A 20,732-nucleotide genomic window follows, 5' to 3' on the forward strand; every position below is an offset into this window, starting at 1 on the left:
GCCAGCCAGCCAAAACCTTATATGGAGGCTCATCTCGGAGCAGATCAGCATCACACTCTCTTGGCAGGCAGGCGGCGAGCTCGACAAGGCCGACTCGGATCCAATCGCAGTATTCGGAGCTGTCGCGTCGTTGTGGATGTATTTGGTTTTGATCGTGTTTACCGACGAAGCTGCCATCACGCACCACGTCGACGCTGCGCTGCTCGACAAGGCACTCTTGGCTCTGTCCGACTTGTCGCAAAAGCTGCTTGCACATACTCTTGACGCATGCAAGGCGTCCTCTGGCACGTGTACGCCAAGCCTCGCCACGTTTGGATGGATCGAGACGCTGATTCGCACGCTGTTTGCCTCGTACTCGCTGCTTGTGCTGCAACGCTTTCGCGAAAACGGCGGCGATGCGCGGGGGCGTCTGGCAGGGTGCTCGCTCATCCTCGACATTCCGCTTCCCGCTGGCGCTGGCGAGTTTGAAGCCGACAACGAAGCCGACTGGCTCCAGGCGCACCACGCCAACCAAAACGTGCTCGCCGAAGCAGGTGCACCGTTTGTGCGTCCAACTCTTCGCCAGCTCGTGCAGTTCCGAAACGACACCCTGGCCGCCGCCGCTCGAGCCGATGTGGCGGAGCCCCAAGCTAAACTGCGCGACCTCCCCTGGGCTGCCACTCTTTTCGACAACCAGGACGAGTTTACCAACGTTGTTCTGTCTGTCGCGTTTGCTCTTGACGATACCCAGATTTGAATAGCACTCTGAATCGGACTATGATTTTATCACATTGCGCGACCAGACTGATGAAGCGGACGAATGGTGTGTGGACATGCACAGTGCACGCAAGAGCGAGTCACGAATCAGGCTCAACCGTGTCGGGCGATGCGAGAGGCTGGAGCATTGGCGATCGACAGGGCAATGACAAGCGACGTCAACAGCGCGACGCAGGCTTAGGGTCCAAGTACGACGAACACGGCGTGCTTGTGGACTGATCGACACGATCGAGTACGCGTGCTGTTCTGTCTGTCACGTTTGCTCTTGACTCGTCTTAGCACAGCACTCTGGATCGGACTGTGACTTTCTCACGTTGGTGTGGCTCGATTGTACGAGATGGACGAAACTGTGCACACGAGTGGCGCTAAGGGGTTAGCGACGTGAGCGATGCGTGGTGATGAGAGGCGAGCGATTGCTTGATGCGTGGACGCGAGCCGGGAAGCATACGTTAGGCGCGCATGGGTCGGGTTGTCACGCGTGCCGAGTGCGCCTAGGTCGGACGAGACTGATGAAGCGGACGAACGGTTTCAAGCGATGTGCAAGCGCGGCGGATGCGCGAGGATGGCGCGTTTGCGAACCACGCACGGCTATCGAGTGGCGAAAGGTGAAGCGCGCGCGATGCAGCCAGCCAAGGATCGCGCAGTGATACTGAAGCGCTACGCTCGATGTACCAGGAAGAAAGCGCCGTACCTTCTCGACTGATCGACATGTGCGAGCAGATGCACACGATCGAGTACGCGCGCGCGCGCTTGTTGTGCCGGCGCGAGCGATGCGTTCCAGTGCGCATCGTGGACGACGAGCGGTCTAGAATCCACGTCCGGAGCCCGTCTCGCATCTACGCCACGCACCAGACGCAGCAAGACCGCCAGTTGGCGTTTCAGCCTCTGCCTGTGCGCATCCTCTCGCGGCGCCACCATGGCCGCTAAGCGGTGCAGCCTGTCGAGCTCGCCATCACTCATCGCGTCCGCGTCCTCGGTCCGATTGACTACACTTGCAACACTCCACGTTGCTCGTGATGGAATCGCATCGTGCGCGATCCGACACGACGTATGAAAGCCTCGTCGTCCACCCCCTGCAACTCTGGCTACGCTCCCGTCCGTCACCTGTTGCGACAAACCCAATCTTGCCCTAGTCAGTACATGTCTCGCACCCGCTTGCACAACACAATGCTCAACACCGCACAGCGCACATCGCACAGCGCACGTGCGTGCGCGCGAGCAACTTGATTCCATCGATTCAATGCATCGCAACGATACAACGCTTGGCTCGCAGCCACGCAGCCACGCAGGCTTGCCGACTTGCCGGCTAGAATCAATCACGTACCTGTCGAGTCGAGGGATGCGTATCGACCGTGTGGTCCGGCGCAGCTTGCAGTTGAGCCGCCATGAGCGCTCTGAATCGTGAGCCGGGACGGTCGAGCTGCTGGAACGAGCCGTGCTCTACGATCCTGCCGTTTTCGAGGACGTGGATGTTGTTGGCGCTCTTGATGGTCGACAGACGATGTGCTACGATCCAGACGGTGATTTCGGCTTGACGGATAATGTGTTGGATCGCCTCGTTCACCATCAGCTCGGACGCAGAGTCGAGAGCCGAAGTCGCCTCGTCCAGTAGAAGGATCGACGGTTTTCGCACCAGAGCGCGCGCGATGGCGATCCGTTGGCGCTGTCCTCCAGACAGCTGACGCGAGCCAATCAGCGTATCTAGACCACGCGGCATCTCGGAGATGAACGATTCACAGCCAGCCATGCGCGCTGCATGCTCTACTTGCTCTCGCGTCGCCGAGTCGGTGCCGTACTTGATGTTGTCCTCCAACGTTCCGTCAAACAAAATCGGCTCTTGCGGCACAAACGCCAGGTGCTTGCGAACACTCTCGGGTCGATACGTCCCAAGATCTCGTCCCGCCACCAGGATTTTGCCCTTGACAGGATCGTAGAATCGCAGCAAAAGTGAGTGCACCGACGACTTTCCCGCTCCGGACCCTCCAACCAGAGCGTACGACTGTCCCGGTTCGATATCCAGCGTGACACCCCGAAGGATCGGCTGTTCAGGACGCGACGGATAGCTAAAGTGTACATCCTCAAATCGAACCGGTAGACCAGCCGAACCAGCGCGCACTTGCAACACCTCGCCCTTCCCCAACACCACATTGGATTGGCGATCAATGAGATCAAACACCCTAGCGCCTGCACCGAGTCCCTTCATGAGCGACGCAAAAAACGAGGTGAGGCTCACCATTCCTCCTCCCAAGTACGCCGTATACATCAGCAGCGACGTTAGGTCACCTACTGAGATCTCGGCTCGACTCACCAGATGTCCACCGTAAGTGAGCAGGGTCAGAATCGCACAGTTGCCCACGAATCCTGTACCGCCATAGAACAAGCCGGATGCGTATGCCTCTTTCACCTGCAGATCCACGATCGATCCGATTTTCTCGTCGAATCGACGCAACTCTTGACGTTGCGTATTGAACGCGGTCAGGGTTCGAAACGCCGGTGGTGAGAGCCGTTCTTCTGCGAGCCGAGTCATGTCTCCCACCGCATTCTGCGTCTTGAGCGTCAAATCGCGCAGGTATCGACCGTAAAAGACAGCGCCGATTGCAGCCGGTGGCACCACCGCCATCATAAGCAGAGTCAACTTGGACGAGATCATAAACATGGCCGTACCGGCAAACACCACGGTAGCGCCGGCGCGAAGACCGTCTCCAATGTCCGAGGTGAGCGACTCGCCGACAATGTTGGTATCCACGCTCAGCCGACTCACTACATCGCCTGCACCTTTATCCGCCAGTTCGACATCCTGACGAAGCGCGGATCGATATGCCTGGTGGCGAATTCCCTGGATCACGCGCACCCCGGAAAGCTCGAGCAGAATGTTGCTCCCTGCTTTGGCACCCGCACCGATGGCAAAGATCACAAGCATCAGCGCAGCCACTGAGCCGAACCCGAGACCGAACAGCGCGTTCTGGCCCGAGGTGAAAAAGTCGATCAGCCGGCCGATCGCGAACGGTACAGTGAGCGTGATGCACGAAGAAACCAGCAGGAGCGCCAGAGCAATCACAATGTTTTTCCTTTCAGGCATCGCAAGCGAAAACAGACGTCGGAGATCCGGAAAGTTGGTAGGCGGTGCAGAAGCACCGTCTTTGGAATCGCGCGCCGACTTGGCGAGCTGTGCTTGCAGTAGCGCCCTGACGCGTCCCGAGAGCCTCGAAGCTAGGGAGCCAGAAGCACCAGAAGTACCAGGAGCACCAGAAGCAGCCGGTGGCTGTGGCGTGGTGTGCTTGTCGGCCGGTGTTGTGCCGCCATCTGGGCGGTTGTTGATCGCCTGCGTAGAGGCGAGCGTTGGTACATCCGACTTGGACTTGTCGTGCTTGACACTGGAGGTGCCAAAAGTACGCGATGACGAGAAGCTAGAGAGAAAGCGCGAGGCGGATCCGTCCATAAAAGCCGAGTGGCGGGGCGGGTTTGTTGGCGTCGAGCACGCCTGGTGCGATGTTAGGCATGTGGATCGCAGCACGCTTCTGAGCTCGACGGAACGAGCGCAAGGGCGCATGCCGACCACAGTGGTAGCCGAGCGCCACATGACGGCGAGCGGATCACGATCAAACGGTGGATCGGCGTGTCATCCAAGCACACGACTTCGACTCGAACCGCTGTTTTGCCGAGTGATGGTGCTCACGCAAGAGATCGAATAACTCCAAGTTTTGCAGAGGCTACTCGGCCATACATGCGAGCACGCTGTGCCGTGAGTCTTGGAACGATGGTGTGGTAAGCATGCAAAGTCTCCATCCACTCGCGTTGGCCGCTTTCAAACACCAATCGTGAATCTTGCTTCTTCTCGTTCCGTCAGCCGTACTTCACGCTTCCTGCTCCGAATCGCCTCACTTTGGCCGTGCTTCCGTGCCAAATCGCCAATCGCAAATCGCAAAATCGTGGATCACGAATCTGTGAATCGTGATCAATTTGCATCCGAGCCGCGCCACGCGCAAATCACGAATCGGCATGCGTTCAGTGAGCCAATCGTGATTCGGTGCGATTCGGATCTTCACGAATTTTTCGACTCACACCAAACGTGAAAGTCACACCAAAGTTCTCCTAGAGTCCCGTGTCGTCAGTGGAGCTCAAAGTGCAAGCCGACCGACGGTGCGAACTTGCACATGCGTGCGCTCTAACACCATTGCTCTTGGTCCACGCCAACATCGTGCATACGATTCAGATTCGTGCTTGGCAACGGTCGTGAGCGAATACCTCAGCTTCGTCTCGGACGAAACACTGCCGACTTTGGCAGGCTTCGCGTGCTGACCCACGCAGCTTGTGGGCCGATGGACAGAATCACGAATCCACGAATAAGCGTTGATATAGCAATGATGGGGTATAGTATCGTGATAAGCTGAGCGATTCCAGACATTCGCGACTCATTCTAGCAGCGCGCTGTCAGATTGCACGGCTTGCACCCATGCCGAGTCGCCGGACGAGTCGGATGGCGGCGCACGCTGTCAACTGCGATCAGCCGCAGCCGCAGCCGCAGCATGAAGCTGGTGGTGTGGCCGAAACTGCAGCTGGACCACCTCGTCCGGCGTCTCATGTTCGGACTCGGACTCGGTGGCATCGAACGACGATTCGGGCTCAACGCGAACGCGCACCAGTACCTTGGAGCGACGCAACGCCGATGGCTTGAGCGGCGTAGCGCGCGCCGAGGCCACCTTGTCGACCTTGGCGATGCACTCCGGCGTGAGGATGTTGGCATCTTTGCTGCTTAGCGGTGTGCGCATCTTGACGCGAGGCGTGGTATCAGCCAAACTCGGCGCCGCGGTTTTCACGCGAGTAGAGCTGATGCTGACGGGCGAGACGGCTGCTTCACTGGGATGGTCGGAGCGTCGCTCCTCGACCATTGACGCTGGCTCGCCATCGGGGCTGATTTGGGTTTGACACGTGCTCACGTGCATATCGACTGTGCCACCAGTAGTGTGCTCCTCGGATCGCGTCTCAGTGCGCTCCGGGGTCTCGCTTACGCATCTGGTCTCGCCGACGGTCTCTACCTCGCTCACGGCAGCAGGAGCACCTACTTGCGCCGCTTGCTGTTCGGCCTCGACTTCTGCCTCGCTGACACGCGTTGCTTCTGCTTGCTCCTCCTTGGCCTCTCGAGCCTCGATCACAGCCTCGACTTCTGCCTCGCTGACACGCGTTCCTTCTGCTTGCTCCTCCTTGGCCTCTCTTGCGTCGAACACAGCCTCGACCTCTCCCTCGCTGACACGCGTTGCTTCTGCTTGCTCCTCGTTGTCCTCTCTTGCGTCGAACACAGCCTCGTCGGCCATCGCCTCGTCGAGAGTCCTGGCAAGCTCGACTCTGGCAACAGCCGCAGCAGACGCTCTTTGGTGTTTCACGATCTTGGCAGCCATAAGCGCGCCAGCCTTTTTGACGGCGCTCGGCTTATCCGAGCGAGCTGCTCTTGCTCGCACGAGCTTGCTCTTGGCAGTGATCGAGGCAGCGATCGAGCTCTTTGGGCGCGATTGCATTCGTGTCGTCGAAGGCTTGGTTGACGATCCAGATGGTTTGGATTGCAACGTGCTCTTGGCGACTGGATGCACCATCTTGTTGCGTGTCGACGCGGTGGATGCGGTCAGTGTCGATGTTCGTGCAGCGCTGATGGTGTCGTTCTGTTTGTTCGCCGACGGCGTTTTTGCTGGAGCTGCTGCTCCAGCTGCAGCGGTCGAGCCAACTGGCTTGCTGTTTGTGTCGATCTTGGCTCGTGCCATAGCTGAGCTGGTAGCCGTACTACAAGGCTTGGTAACCCGCTTGTTCGCCTTGACGCTCGTTGCTGTAGGTACAGCTGGCTTGGCAGGTGCTTTGGAAGCGCTCGTTGTGCAGATGAGCGGCTTGCTCACCGGTGTAGGTCTGACTGCAACTGCGGCGCGTTTGACAGCCTTGTTTGCCGCTGCACCAGTGGCGATCGGCACACATCGGCTCGCGGCTTTAGCTTGGACGCGTGGCTTGGCTGTCAGCGATGCTGAAGTTGCTGCTCTGGCTGCCAGAGGCTTGCCAATTGCTTTGCAACTCTGCCCCGCCGAGCTCGCCGGTTTGTCGACGGCTACCACTGCTGCTACTGCTGTCCAAGCCTTGTCTTTGGCCTCCGTTTTCTTTTCGGTCGCTGCGATCTTGTGCTCTTCTTGCATCTCATTTTGCTCGATTTCCATCTTGTCCGCTTGATCCGTGGTTTTCGCGGCTGCTTCGCCGCGAACATGTTCGGCAGTCGTTGGAAGCATTGCCGGTTCGGCATTGGTCGTTTGAGCACGTGGCGTACGGGGATATGCGCTCGTATTGGGTGCTTTGGGCACGGGACTTGACTCGACAGACACGCTTGTTGCTGGATTGCGCATCCTGGTGGCGGCGACCTTGGCGGATGGCGTGGGCACGGCTACGCGCATTGCCGAGACCTTGACTGCCGAGGGCACAGCGACTCTTTGCGCGCGCACTCTGCTGGCCTTTACGCCCGTTCTGGGCGTTTGCGCATGCAGGATGCGTTCAGGCGGGGTGCGCGGACGTTGGACTTCGTCCGAGTCCGAGTGCGAGTCCGAGACTGCGCATTCGACGGGTTCGGTCTTGCTCGTCTTGGTCCGCGCGGTGTCGGTGCGGGTAGTACTGTCCTGCACAGCAATCTGAGGCGCTGACTTGGATCGGTGCATCTGCTCGGCTCTCATGTCGACGTGAATTGCCGATCGGCGCGCTTCGTCGTGTGGTGGCTCCGGCTCGAAGCGCACCGTGACCGTCTTTTCGCGCCTCTTGTCCATGTGTTTCCAGGGGTTTTCCGACGTATCGCGCGGCAAACGGTCGCGAGATGCGGTCGAGTTGGCACTGGCCACTTCCACCACAGACGCTTGCTTGTGCGCCGCAAGGAGCACACTCTTACCTTGCAAACCGGACGCAGCGCCGAACGAAGGCGCAGATGCATTGATGTCGCGATACGCAGATGCTTCGTTGTGTGCGCTCCGTGGACGCGCATCAGTGCTGTCCTGACTGCTGGGCGCGACGACCACATCGAACCTGGGCACGCGAAATGCGCCACTGGCTGCAGCTTGTGTTCTCAGCTGCTCCAAGCTTGGTTGCCTCTTGATCGCTGCAGCAGCACAAGCAGTATCTGTAGGCTTGGTAGTGTCGTCAAACTTGAACGATGGCATGCGCGCGAATCGAGCGTTTCGTGCTGCAGCAATTTGCTCGGCAAACAGTCCTCGCTTGCCGTACGATGCATCGTTCATGCTGAACGCTGGAGGTTTCGATGTGCAAGCGCTGGTTGACGATGCGGCTGTTGTGGATCTTGCGAGATCCGGGAAGAAGTTGTAGGCTGATGCTGGAGGAGGTTGAGGAGCGTGTACTGAGATGTGCGCTTGTTCGTGGCGCGTCGAGTGTGCACTTGTTGGCGCTTTCGACGCGTGCGATGCTGGTCTAGCCTGTTCTGTCAAGTGCGCAACGTCGACTTGAAGCGCTCCGGTCTTTGGCAGCGAGAGATACCTTCGAATCGTCGGTGTCATGGGCTTCGTGAAGTGCTCCACCCTCTCCGGCCAGATGGAGACATACAGCTCGAAAATGCGCTTGGTCGTTTGTCGTACCTCGGGATTGCTATCTGTCGCTCCGCTCTTGATGCATGCTTCAATGTCAATGACGCGTCTTGCCAGACGATCCTTGTCCGTGTTCTCTAGCACCAACACCAACGTCCCCGCAGTCACCGCTCTGAGACCCTGACTTTTATCGCTGATGGCGTCCTTGAGATATGAGACGACCGAAGGAGGTTTGCAATGGCGTACAATAAAGTGAAGCGACCTTTCGGCGCGTTTGACTGCGACCTTGTTGGTCCTAGCGCAGATCAGTAGCAGGGTTGGAACAAAGACAGGTACGAGAGGTTCGAACCTTTGCGCCATCCTTGGAGCGATTGAGTTTAACAGATCTCCCGCTGTACCGGACAGCTTTGTCCTTTCGGAAAGCAACGCATTGTTGATTGGGTCCGCCGCGTTTTTGAGTAGTGTGATGAATTCCACATGTTTGGTTGCACCTCCTCGCGTGATGGCGTGGATGTGCGATATAGCGCACTCGATCTTTTGCCACGTATGTTCGGTCTCTGGTGTACAAAGATCATCGTATAGCTCGTCAAAGTGCGTCTGCACGTCGCTTGCACTTGTTATGGTGATCTTGGCATCGCTTCCAATCGATTGAGCCACCATCCTTCCTCTCGCCTTGTCGCAATCCCTTCAATCACCAATCCTGTCAAGTTCGGCTGGCCGCTTTGTGTTGTGCTACGTGATAGTCGTTCGGATAGTACACCTTTTCGTCACCGTACATGTCGCTGTATGGTAGATAGATCCTTCGATATCAATCAGCCCCAAACTTTGCACCAAACCTTGCACAGTTGTCAGTCGTCAGTCGTCAGTCGTGAGTGCTGAGTGCTGAGTGCAACGCAGCCCAAATTCTCACTGGTGCTCCATCAACACGCAACACCTGCCACACTCACACTCACGACTTACAACTCGTGACTGTTTAACAACAACACCCAAAACAAAATAAGCCAACTCCAAATCACACTTCACGATTTGCTCGAAAGATGCGCGTCTTGTATCACGTGATTTTCCCACTTCTTTTCATTCGTGATTCACGATTCGTGATTCACGCTTAGCAGAGCGAGTCGTACACTGACACTCACCACTCACGCACGATCGATCGCCCTTTCGATGCTCAAGTAAAGCTGTTCTCTGTCCACACGCTTTATGCTTGTTTCACTCAAGATCAGTCTGGCATTAGTTTGCTGTTGAGAAGCAATGCATAGTATCCAAAGTGTGTTGCCCATCGAGATCTTTGCAATGCCGAGCTGGCGTAGGAGTGAGTTTCCACCCGAGCTGATAGTGTGAGCGACGCCTCGTAGCCTCACCCTCAGCGCTGCTTCTTCTGATCGCTGCTCACAGTGCGCAAGATGCCTTCCCTGAGCAGGTTCAGACTCTTTCGTCCGAAGCTCATGTCCTTTCCGCCTCGCGAGCCCGTATTGAGGTAGCGTTCCTCGGCTGCCTCTTGGGCGTACCGGTTGAATTCAGCTTCGTAACCTGGTTCACATTCCATCTCGTCATCCTCGTCTTCCTCTTCCTCCTCATCCTCATCCTCGCCGTACTGAACTGTGCTCAATCGATTGCGTGCCGAGCCACGCCCAACGTTCATAGACCGACGTGGAATGTCCATCGACATGAAGCGCTTCGCCGGTGCCATGCTAAATGCACTCTGGCTTCGTGGCGGCAACCGACCCAGCGAAGGATCAGGAGCAGGCGAAGAGAGTACGCGCTGACGCTCCGTTTGGAAGCTGGCTCTGGACACGCTCAGTCCAGAGTAGCTCTTCCGAGTTCGCAGTTTGGGCAAGAATGTGGCGATCGATCTTGACGGCACCGCTTGACCCTGATCGAATTCGTCCGCACCACCAATCACGATGGATGGTTTGCTGCTGTCGACAGAGGCGCCGAACGTCGACTCGCGCTTCTTGCGGCCAAATGGCAGACGGAAGATTGACTTTTTGCTCTTTTCTGGGCTGGCTGGTGAGCCCACTACTCCGGTGTAAGCTTCTGACTGCGATCGACCCTGCATCGGGAAATCGCGTCGAGACGGCGCCAGAGCGTCATGACCACCGTTAACGAAGCTCGGCGAGTTGAGCACCCCGTCGGGTCGACGTGGATTCCTGGGCGGTCGTGCCGGCCCAGCGCTGCTGACCGAAGCATCGTCGGGAATCGTCATGTTGCCAGTATCCAAGTTGATTTCGGATGGTGCTGACCTCATGCCTCTAGATGCTTGCATGCTAGCACGTCCCGCATCTGCTGGTCCGCTGCCATCCTGGCGCGTCATGGCGAGTGTCGGTGCTAAACCTGGCGATCGCGGCAATGACGAGCTCGAGTCGATTACGGAGCTTCTCATTCCTCCTGTCGCGCTGCGCTGGTGGTCGCGCTCTCCAGCAGCCGGTGGCGTGGAAGGAAGCGCCTTACGCGAGTTTGCACTTGCGCCGCTGAAGCGCATCGACTTGCGCGCATCTGCCTCGTCTTCATGCTGCTCGCTGTCGGGGATGGACTGCAACGCCGGGGTGCGAAGTTCTCGCATGCTGGCAAAGCTCGACATTCGGCCGTTTCGCGCATCGCTCGGATGCACGGACATACGTTCGCCCGCCATACTGCTCCCAGGCGAGGGCTGTGACACTGACATGGCGCCAGGCACCGGAGATGCCAGTGTCTGGAGTGAGGGCGAATTCATGTATTTCTCCATCATAGCGTTGGGTGCCCTCCTCATCCTTGCCGAATCGATGGCACTCGCCTGTGGCGAAGCAGGCTGGAACGGTCCGAGATCGAGGCTGTTCTGACTCGCCATACCTGGCGGATTCTGGAAGAGGGAAGTGCTGCCGCTTCTTGTGGTTCGACCCTTGGACTCGGCGTCACCATCAGCGCCGTTGCGGAAGGATGAAGAGGTCGACATCCGAGACTTGCTGAGCATGCCGTTGAGAGGCGGACTGACCGCATCGAGCGAGCGATCAACACTGGACAAGCCCTGTTGAAAGCGCGGGCTTCCGGCTCCAGATCCTTGCGAACGCTTGCTGGCATTGCGACTGGCGATGCTGCCGTTCAGACTACCGTCCGCAGCTGCTCCTGTTGGGGTATCCCGGCTCAGAGCACCACTGCTACCCGTGAGCTTGGAAAGGAGGCCGCGAAGGCCCTTCTTCTTGCGCCGAGAGCTCTCTTCGCCGTCCGTTTCGAGACCGCGAGGGCCTGCTTCCATGGGATTGACGTAGCCGTCGCTCGAAACCATTCGCGATCGCTTAAACGCCGTCGCATCCGGGACCGACGAATCGCCATCTCCAGGAAAGCCGTAGAAGGAGCGGTTGAGTGTAGCGGGCGATGCGACCCCCAAAGGAGTGGCAGGGAGGAAACCATTCTGATTGAGCCGGTGCTCGGCACGATCTTCTTGAGCCACATGCATGTCGATCATCGAGCCACTGTTCATCAGCGACAATTGAGATGCGCCCGAACGAGACGCTAGACGCGAAGGCGTGCCAGTGGGCGAGGTGCCCGCAAAAGATCTCGAGGGCGGCATGAGGCTGTCTGCGGGGCTAGCAGGATAACCAGCAGATGCTGCCCGAGCAGAATCGGCGGCAGATCGCAAATCTTGGACGCTTGCTGCTCTAGCGGCTTGGGCTGAACCGAAGGGCACACGGCGACCGCCGACAGAAGTTGAAACACCCCCAGCGAGCGCTGATCCGCTAAGCTGCTCCTCCAGATCGGAGCCAGAACCAAAGGGCATTGTTTTGGGAAACGTGCGCGTTTGCAGCGGTGTGACAGGATACGCAGGATATCCGAGAGGCGGTGTCGTCGTCGGTAGCGGCGGTGGCGGAGCCGATGCACCTAAAGTCATTTTCTTGCGAGCCGCTTGGGCTGCTGCAATGTCGCGTTCCTTCTCCTGCTTCTGCTGCGGCGTCAAGCCACTGTCATCCGTCGAGGTCTGTAGCATCGACTGACGTGAGACGGCAGCAGCAGCGACTGAAGCTTCGCGAGGAGGCGCAAAGGGTGAAGAAAGACCACGATCGGGCTGCTGCGCAGGTGCAGATGCAGATGCGTCCAAGACAATCATGCTGCCACGGCTGCTGACAGAGTCGGCGTAGTGCCTCGCCTTCTTGTCAGCCTCGATGCGCATCCTCTGCTGCTCCATGGCGATGTATTTGGCTTGCACAGCCAAGAATGTCTGCAGCGTGCGCCATCGAAACGAGGAGGCCGGCGGATTCATTTGCGTGTGGAGTTTCAGGCGTTCGACGGTAAGTGCCTCGCCCTTACCGATTCTTTTCCTTGGTCGACGAGAGCCTCGCGAATCAAGATGGCTGCTGATGCTGTCTCCGTGGCCACTGCTACCACTTGGACCGATGAAGCTATTGCCATTGGCTGCTGCAGCTGCAGCTGCAGCTGCTGCTTCTTCTTCGGCTTCAAGCCGGACCGCCTCTTCAAAGTCCTTGTCGCTCTCGCGTTCCCAGATGCCCTCGCCAACAACACGAATGTCGACCATATCTTCGTCTCGCATCATGCACTCAAGGCACACCTCGGGATCGTTGAGGCTCCTTCGTACGCCGTCGGGGCCGATCAAGCCAGAGGGAAGGCCGTCAGGACGATGCTGGAGCTCGAACGGCGGCACCAAACTTCGTTGAGCCATCAGACCAGGATACTGCCGCGAACCCATCTTTTGCGGAGCGGTGTTAGGAGAGGCAAAGACCGGATAAGGACCAACGTTGCTGCCACTCGAAGCGACATTGGCGGCGGCCATGGCGGCACTGAAAGCGCCAACGCTTCTCCTCTGCTCGCGCGCCTGCAGCTTCTGAAGCTGCTGCGTGCTGTACGTGTGCTTGGACGGATCGGCGGGTGCAGGCGCGAGCGCGCCAGCAACACGATCGCCCGTCGCAACGCCGCTTCTAACACCGTCACCCCGCGCGGCAAGGCTGGAAGCGCCGTTCCGACTTGCAAAGCTGGTGAGATTGTCGGCAGGAACGAGCTGCAAGGGCTTGAGCTGGAAGCCATCTGAACGACTCTTCTGCGGCTTGGCAACGTCGGGCTGCTTTTTTTCGTTCTTGCGTTTCATCCTGCGTCGGCGCTCCCATTCTGCACGTGCTTCGACCTCGCCGTCAGGCGGAGCGCTGGACTCTTGAGAGACACTCTCGGCACTGGGTGTGTCGGATCGGTCATTGGGATCGTCTCGAGGCATGCCCGGCGCACCGGTGGTGGCTTGTGCCAGAGCTACGTTGGCGGTGAGGCTGGCGTTCGACTTGCGACGGGCACGTTCCAGAATGGGGATCGGCGGCGCCTCTGGCGGTGGGTTGGATGGAGGTGGTGGTGGCGGCGCATGCATCTGCATGTCCGAATTGACCTGCTGCTTGGTAGCCCTAGCCTGCGCTTGAAGATGAGCCAGACCAGCGGCCTTTTGTGCTGAAGAAATGTTAGCGAGCGGCTTTTTGCGATAGTCCGAGACAGGCTTCTGATGTGCTGGCCCGTTCAGAAGCACGTCGGACGCGAGCGAGAGCCGATTGCTGACTGCCTCGCTCGGAAGAGGTGGAGGGATGACGTTGTCTGCAGCAGCAGTGATTGAAGTCTCGTCGAGATCAGGGTCGATCGGACCTTGCGGCGAGCTCAACGAGACGGCGGGTTCAGTGGGTGAAACTGCGCGCACATCCTTGGCAGGAGGAATGGGAACATCGTCCAGAGGCAATAACGGTTCGGACGGACGTCGGTCTGGAGTAAATTCAGGCGAGCGACGCAGGATCTGGGCGGTCTCGTCGGACGGAGGAGCAATGGTGGTGGACGAAATGGGAGCGCTTGGCGAAGCAGGAGCCAGACTCTGCGTATTGAGGGGGGACAAAGTCGATGGCGGGGTGGTGGCAGTCAAGTCGCGGACGTGCCGAACATGGGCGTTGTTGCTATGTTGGCGATCCACGAGCACATCGGCGGAAGCAGAGCGAGGCTTGGTCGTTGCTGTTGTGATAGCAGACGGCTGCTGTATTGCAACAGCAGGTGCAGGTTCTACAGATCGAGTAGCTGGCTGTGGATAAGGCTCGTCCCAGAATGCGCCTGGCAAGCCACCGGGAACCGAACGTTCGTCGGACCAAGTGGTGTGGGCTGAGGGGCCGCCGTCGAGCCAAGGGCGCATACTGTTTGGCTGTGTTGCAAGCTTGAGCGCAGCTGCCGAGTCGAGTGGAGGCAGCGCATTATCAGCAAGATGCTCTCTGTCCGAGGTCCTGGCCTCGTCAGCGCTAGTGAAGCCGGCGCTGTTAGCAGTCTGAAACGACAAGACCGAGGCGCGCTTTGTCTGGGTGAACGGCATACTCGAAGTGGTGCCAAGGCTGCTGCGGTTGCCGGGAGCATCGTGTATCCAGTTGGATCCGCTGAGGTGGCTCATGGGGGTGCCGGCACGACTCAAAGTCTCTAATGGGAAGGTCTCGATGGGCTGCGTGTAGGCATCCGCTGAAGAGACGGGCTGAGGAGGCGAAGATTGTACTGGACTGTCCCAGACGGGAGGACCACCACCGGAAGGAGGGCGAGTAGGCATTGGTGTAGTTGTAGCGGAACAAGAGTCGACACGGTTGGGCTGCTGAGGAGTGGCGGCTGTGATGATAGGTGAGGCAAAGGGGCGGCCTTTGGGAGTGCTCGATGGCTTGGGAGTGCGTGTGCCATCGTTAGAAGGGTGTGTGCGAGCGTGATGGTTGTTGTCAGGATGCGAGGGTGCGGACGGAGAAGCGAGGGTGGTAGTAGAGGGTAAATCGGTGGATGGTTGGCGCCGAGCTGAGGATGCAGAGTTGGTGGTGTCCATGGCTGTTCCAAAGAGAGAGGGAAGCTGTGGAAGCGCCTTGTTGGAAGAGGCAGGACTGGTCGAGAGCCTCTTGTCGTCCTGGCGTGGAGAACTTGCATGAGGGTGGACAGGGATCGCCGTATCCGGTTTGGATGAGGCTGGTTGAGGGGCCGGAAGATGGAGGTGTGGGGCAGAAGGACCAGCAATATCAGTACGAGGTCGGTACGGGAGGAAATGTGTGGGTGAGGTTGCGACGTTGGTCAGCGGACACGCAGGTGATACTTACCGGTGGGTTGAAAAGATTGGGTTGACAAAGTGGGTTTTGACGGATGGGCGCTTTGGTCAGCTGCACGCAATGCAGAGGTGGCGCCAAGGTTGAGGTCGAAGCCATCATCGAAGCTGATATGAGCCCAAGTGGGTTTGCGTTGCAGGTCGGACGGTGATTCGAGGGCAAGGGAGGAGGATGGCATCGCGGCCGGTGAAGCGGGTTGCTTGGTGCCTTGCATGGCAGAGACGCGCGAAAGCAGGCGTCAATTGGCACTGCGCTTAATGGAATGGGTCAAAGGCGGATAGCGTGCAATGTCAAGGTTAAGTTATGGGCGCAAAGACGACAGGAAAACCTTGTTGGTACACAAATTCGAGCCGAGCTAGTCAGAACATACGAATCGGCGTGGCGGGTTGAGAACGAGGATGGCGTTGATTGCTGGTGGTTGGTTGCAAGTTGCAGGTTGCAGGTTGCAGCTATAGTGCTCGCAGTCGACGTGGGCTTTTTTTCTATGATGGTGGTCAAGGTGACGTTTGGATAGCGATAGCGACGCTCGGGTCAAGGCAGCTGAGAGGAAGGACGGTGGCCAAGGTGGAAAGTGCTTGGACACGTACGTCTTTGTGTGCTTTTGTGCGAGGCGGCGAGGGTGCTGTATGCGAGAGACAAGATTAAGGTTTACGAGTTCATGACGAACAGGGTTCAAGGCTTGCAACGATTCGAAGCAGAGTTTGTGCAGGCGCTCGAGTGAAAGAGCGACGGCACACGAGTCCAAGATGGAGACCAACGGGAACCGTCGTACGTGCAAGCCAGCCGAGACAAGCGTGTCGATCGGGCTGAGGCTGTTGAGATGGCGATGAGCGCGTCCGATCGGAGATGCACCGAGCGAGGCGTGAGGAAGGATGGAAAGAAAGGATTCAAAGGAAGAAAGGAGCGAGGAGAGAAGAAGGAAGAGGGAGACCGAGACCGAGACGGAGACCGAGACAAGGATGCACGAAGGTCTGAGCGTGACTTGCGAGACACTTGTGACTATGTGACAGAGTGATGGGACACAAGTGACGAGTGTGCTGAACAGACGAGGCCAAGCAAAACACGAAAGCGAACCACACAAATTGCACCACGAATTGCACCGACAGCGTTGGTCTGTGTGAGTGAGTGAGTGGCTAAGCCGTCGCCGCCGCCGTCGCTCTACGCAGCGGCACGACTCACGCTTCACGCTTCACGCTTCACAGTTTACGCTTCTGGATTCTGGATTCTGGATTCTGGATTCTGGATTCACAACTGGTCAGAGCATAGAGTCCGAAATTCGAGACAGTCAAGAGCACACACATACTGTATTCCTCAACGCGGAGGAAATCGAAGCAGGCACATCAATTCTCCATTCTCCACCACGCCCGCCTTAGCCTCCGAGTGACAGAAGAGACAGAGTGGGGCAACAGAAAGAACACGGAAGCCTTAAAAAGCCTTGTGCCATTTGTCCATAATTGTCTATCAAGAATCCAAAAATCCCAATCGTGAATCGTATTGCTAAGTTGACTGACTCGTGACTACTTCCAACCACGCACCACGCATCCGTGACCGGTTCTTACCATCTACCATCACGCTTGGATAGCTCGGCTCGCTCAGTGCACCGGCGCTCACCGCTTGCCACACGCCGAAAGTTGAGCTGTCTCGCTGGAGATACAGCCTTGAGACGATGCTGTCCGTGTTGCCGTCGAGATTCATTATGAATTACCAACACGCTCGGTGTGATAGCGCTTCTTGTTTCTTCTTTTTTTTCTTCTTGCTGCTTGCTACGTTAGTTATGAATCTAGAACGGCTTGACTCGTGACTATAGTCGCACTAATTTGGTCGGTCGGTGTACCTTTTGGATTTGCCCGATCCTATCTCGGCTAGACGCTCTGAGCGAGACCCCGTTTTCATTCTGGATTCACCCTTATTTGGCCAACCCGCCTTTGCATTCACGATTCACGATTTTCTTTCTGATCGTGGCAGCTTACACTCACGACTCACAGACTCGACTGTGCACGGTGAAATTACAAACCAATCACAAATCTAAATACAAGTACAGTTACAAATACGAATACAAATTCGCTTCTCTGTTTGATCAGTAATTCACGATTTACGATTTACGATTTACGATTTACGATTTACGATTTACGATTCACAATTTTATTATACGATGGTAATGTAGAAAAGCGGATACCGCTGTCAGAACTGCCCGAGGCTTTCCCGATGCATTCACAATTCACGATTGTTACCCTGAAAAAAAGTTTTTGACGTGAGGTGCGGAGCGCTTGGACGCACGCGAGCGCGCGAGCGCGCAAGCAGGTGGGTATCGAGTATCGATCGAGCCTTGGTGCTTTCGTAGAATAATCACGAATCAATCACAATCACAGTTACAATCACAATCACGAATCGTGAAGGAATCTACTGTAAAGGCGCGACGCTCATCACGAACGAATTCAGTGATTTGTGATTTGTGGTTCGTGAATCGTGATTCTGGCTGCGTTGTGCTGCTTTGCTTACTCGTCAAGCGGCGACTGCTTCCAGTCAAGTGGCACATGAACGGTGCTGCTCGCTTGCCGCTTCGGTTCGCTCAACACCGCTGAGCCTCAGCAGATCGTAGCAACAAGGCCCCCTCTACTGCTTACAGCACCCAGTGCACGCACACCTCATCACGCTCACATTCGTGATTGTCGCACAGACGCAAGACCACATTCCAACTGTGTAGACCGGTGACAATAAATATCATCATGCCAAGCTGATTGATACAAAGTATGAGTGTATGAGTAGAAATACCAACCAACATCTTGAGCGCAGACCCGTGACCAGTCGCAGCTTGCGCCGCTCTACATCGCGCGTCCTGCCATCAAGGTCGGACGCGTTGCATGTCGACTCTGTTCGAGCCTGGCAGATTCGTGATGGTTGCCATGGCAGTGCATCGTCCAGCGATGCAAAGCCCAAAGCCAAACGCGGCTCGCTCGGTTGCTCAGCTGCCCAGCGGCTGCACGACAGAGCTGCGCGCTGATCCAGAGTCTCGAGTCTCTCCTCGAAATGTACCACTCGTTCCTACTCTGCTCTACTTGGGTCCCGCGCCGATCCACGACCAGCTCAACCCATCCAGGCGACCCTTGGACATGTCCGCCAGCTGAGAGAAGCCAGTCGGCGTAAAGTCAAGGTCGCCCCATCCACATCCCACACATCGGTCAGCAACCGAGACGGTGATCGTCTTACCTCCATACGTCGCCGCGATCTTGTGGCCGCAAACCGGGTTCTTGTTCGGGTTACCAGTGCCAAATGAGTCAAATAGCGACGCTGAAATCGCAACAATGTAGTCCGATTCTCCGTTGGTCCAGCCACAAGCGCCCAATCCAGGCGCGTAGTAGGTCGCCTGTCCACCGTAGTGTCCTGAAGTGGCCTCCGACGACGATGAAGAGGATCCAGCATCGGGCTTGTTCTGAGCAGCGTGATTCTTGCTTCCCGTTGCAGCAGCCGCAGCAGCGCCTTTGGCAGACGTCGAACTCGGACCAGCGCTCGAGCCAGTCGAGTCGGTGGTCGAGTCCTCTTCACATTCATCCGACTCGGAGCCAGAGTCGTGTTGTGTTGAGGTGGACTCGGTGTTGGCGGTAGCAGCAGCAGCAGCGGCGCTGCTTGTTTGAACTTGCTGCTGCTGCTGCTGCTGCTGCTGCTGTTCCTTGGCAGGAGTGGTCGAGGACTGGTCGGAAGAGCCAGTGTCGGAGGAAGAAGACGAGGGTGAAGAAGAAGAAGACGAGGAAGAAGAAGAGTCGGCGCTGGACGAAGATGGAGACGAGGAGCCGCTAGACTTGCCACTCCAGTACTCGTCGTAACTAGGTGGAGTCTGGCCTTTGCCGAGAGCAGCGATGGCAGCCTGCTGCCATTCTGCGTTCTTGGCATGGAAGTCATCGTTCCACTTTTTCTGATCAGCCGCCTGCGCGATTTGCTCGGCGGTCTGTCTCTTTTGCACCATCATCTTGCCGTCTCCGACTGCGACAGAACGGCGAGCAGGACGCGTCTGCATCATGGCAGCATGGCGACGAACAGCAGCGTTGTGGCTGATGGTTGGCTGTGCGGCCTGCGCTACAGTCATGAGCGTAATCGAGAGAGCCACAAAGGCAAAAAGGAGAGTCTTGACGCACGTCATGGTAACTTTCTGTCTTGTACAAGGTGGAGGGGAGAGCAAGTGAAGAAGGCGAGCTAAGCAGGAATGTTTCGAATCAAGGCACCGGCGCGATCAACGCTGCTGGACCAAATGGCAAGGAGAAAGTGGCACAAGACGAAGGCGGAACAGGAGAGGGAGCGAGACAGACGGTCAAGACGAGATGATGAGGAGGGAGCAAGAGAAAGCTCACGCCGTTGGTCTCTGTCATGTATATAGCATCAAGGCTGGAACGGCTGCCAGCGCGTCAAACGAGGCCAAAAGACGAAAGACGACCAACGACCAACGACCAACGAACGCTTCGAATTCATGACCAGAAGATGGCGTCAAAGGCAGCGGGGCAGAGAGTCAAACAGAGACCTGGTGTTTCGGGCCAGGCTTGCATACTCTGTACAGTATGCAACACAGCACTTTGACAGAAGCAAGAATCACGAATCACGAATGGAAGCAGCATCCTCATCGAGCTGTGACAGCGAGCAGCAGCTAACGTTCAGGAGAGAGCCGAGAGAGCCAGACTAGACAGTCTGAGCGGTTGCTGCAAGACGTGCATGGCAGCCGAGGTGGTGCAGCGTTCACGCTTCGATTGGCAAAGTGGAATTCTGCCTTCACGCTTGGAGCTCCAAAATCGCGCGCATACGAAACCCAAGCGTGAAGCTGCCAGCGTCTTTGGTCGCACCCAACAACCGAATCACAAATGCAGGCCAAGACCAACCGTGAACACACTCGTGCGTTTGCCGCTGCGGTTGCTTGGTGGTTGCTTAAGCGTAGCACCTCACATCGCATAGCTAAGCTGTTCATGATTCGATACGGCCAGGCGTTATTCACATTGCAGCTTGCTCCTAAGTTAGCAATTTGTGCGCGTAACAGCCCGCCGAAGCGTACTTTCAACGTCCCAGTCTCGACGTGCATAGCTTCATCCACAATTGCTTGCACAACTCTGTAGTATCCATCACGTTAGCCTTGGGTGCGTGGTGCCATTGAGCCCACAGCACTCTCAAGGCCAACGCCAAGCGATGGACAGCTGAGATCGGAACAGGCGTAAGGGGCTGCGCGCGCGAATCACGAATCGTGAATTCCTTTTGGACGAAAGTCGTGAGTGCAAGCGTCGTGCGTGAAGGCACGAGGCGTGAGGTGCGTCGCTCTAGAAACCAAGCGTGTTACATTGAACAAGCGAACATGGACAGGCTTACGAATCGTGAATCACGAATT

At 57.2% G+C, this 20,732-nt stretch overlaps 6 protein-coding genes across 6 annotated transcripts in view; 1 reads left to right on the forward strand and 5 right to left on the reverse strand.

Moving 5' to 3' along the window:
• Positions 1-736, forward strand: part of UMAG_15078 (uncharacterized protein) — a gene marked incomplete at both ends in the record, with an annotated part of 2,713 nt that extends 1,977 nt beyond the window's left edge. The window contains one exon of the mRNA XM_011390622.1: positions 2-736. Coding sequence (XP_011388924.1) covers positions 2-736 — 735 coding nt within the window. The remainder of the gene's footprint in view (position 1) is intronic.
• Positions 737-1,413: 677 nt separating this feature from the next.
• Positions 1,414-1,716, reverse strand: UMAG_11394 (uncharacterized protein; the record flags this gene model as incomplete). The annotated part of the gene is made up of 1 exon (XM_011390549.1): positions 1,414-1,716. The coding sequence occupies one exon, from the start codon at positions 1,714-1,716 to the stop codon at positions 1,414-1,416; it is 303 nt and encodes a 100-aa protein (XP_011388851.1).
• Positions 1,717-2,068: 352 nt separating this feature from the next.
• On the reverse strand, positions 2,069-4,336 carry UMAG_02258 (putative ATP-binding cassette transporter; the record flags this gene model as incomplete). The annotated part of the gene is made up of 1 exon (XM_011390291.1): positions 2,069-4,336. The coding sequence occupies one exon, from the start codon at positions 4,334-4,336 to the stop codon at positions 2,069-2,071; it is 2,268 nt and encodes a 755-aa protein (XP_011388593.1).
• A 913-nt stretch (positions 4,337-5,249) lies between these two features.
• Positions 5,250-8,966, reverse strand: UMAG_02259 (uncharacterized protein; the record flags this gene model as incomplete). The annotated part of the gene is made up of 1 exon (XM_011390292.1): positions 5,250-8,966. One exon carries the CDS (start codon positions 8,964-8,966, stop codon positions 5,250-5,252), a length of 3,717 nt encoding a protein of 1,238 aa, XP_011388594.1.
• Positions 8,967-9,669: 703 nt separating this feature from the next.
• On the reverse strand, positions 9,670-15,587 carry UMAG_02260 (uncharacterized protein; the record flags this gene model as incomplete). Its single annotated transcript, XM_011390293.1, has 2 exons — positions 9,670-15,239; positions 15,368-15,587. The coding sequence occupies 2 exons, from the start codon at positions 15,585-15,587 to the stop codon at positions 9,670-9,672; spliced, it is 5,790 nt and encodes a 1,929-aa protein (XP_011388595.1).
• Positions 15,588-18,425: 2,838 nt separating this feature from the next.
• On the reverse strand, positions 18,426-19,508 carry UMAG_12184 (uncharacterized protein; the record flags this gene model as incomplete). Its single annotated transcript, XM_011390611.1, has 1 exon — positions 18,426-19,508. The coding sequence occupies one exon, from the start codon at positions 19,506-19,508 to the stop codon at positions 18,426-18,428; it is 1,083 nt and encodes a 360-aa protein (XP_011388913.1).
• Between the last annotated feature and the right edge of the window lie 1,224 nt (positions 19,509-20,732).

This window comes from Mycosarcoma maydis, chromosome 5 (assembly GCF_000328475.2).
Source record: "Mycosarcoma maydis chromosome 5, whole genome shotgun sequence".
Lineage (NCBI taxonomy): Eukaryota > Fungi > Basidiomycota > Ustilaginomycetes > Ustilaginales > Mycosarcoma > Mycosarcoma maydis.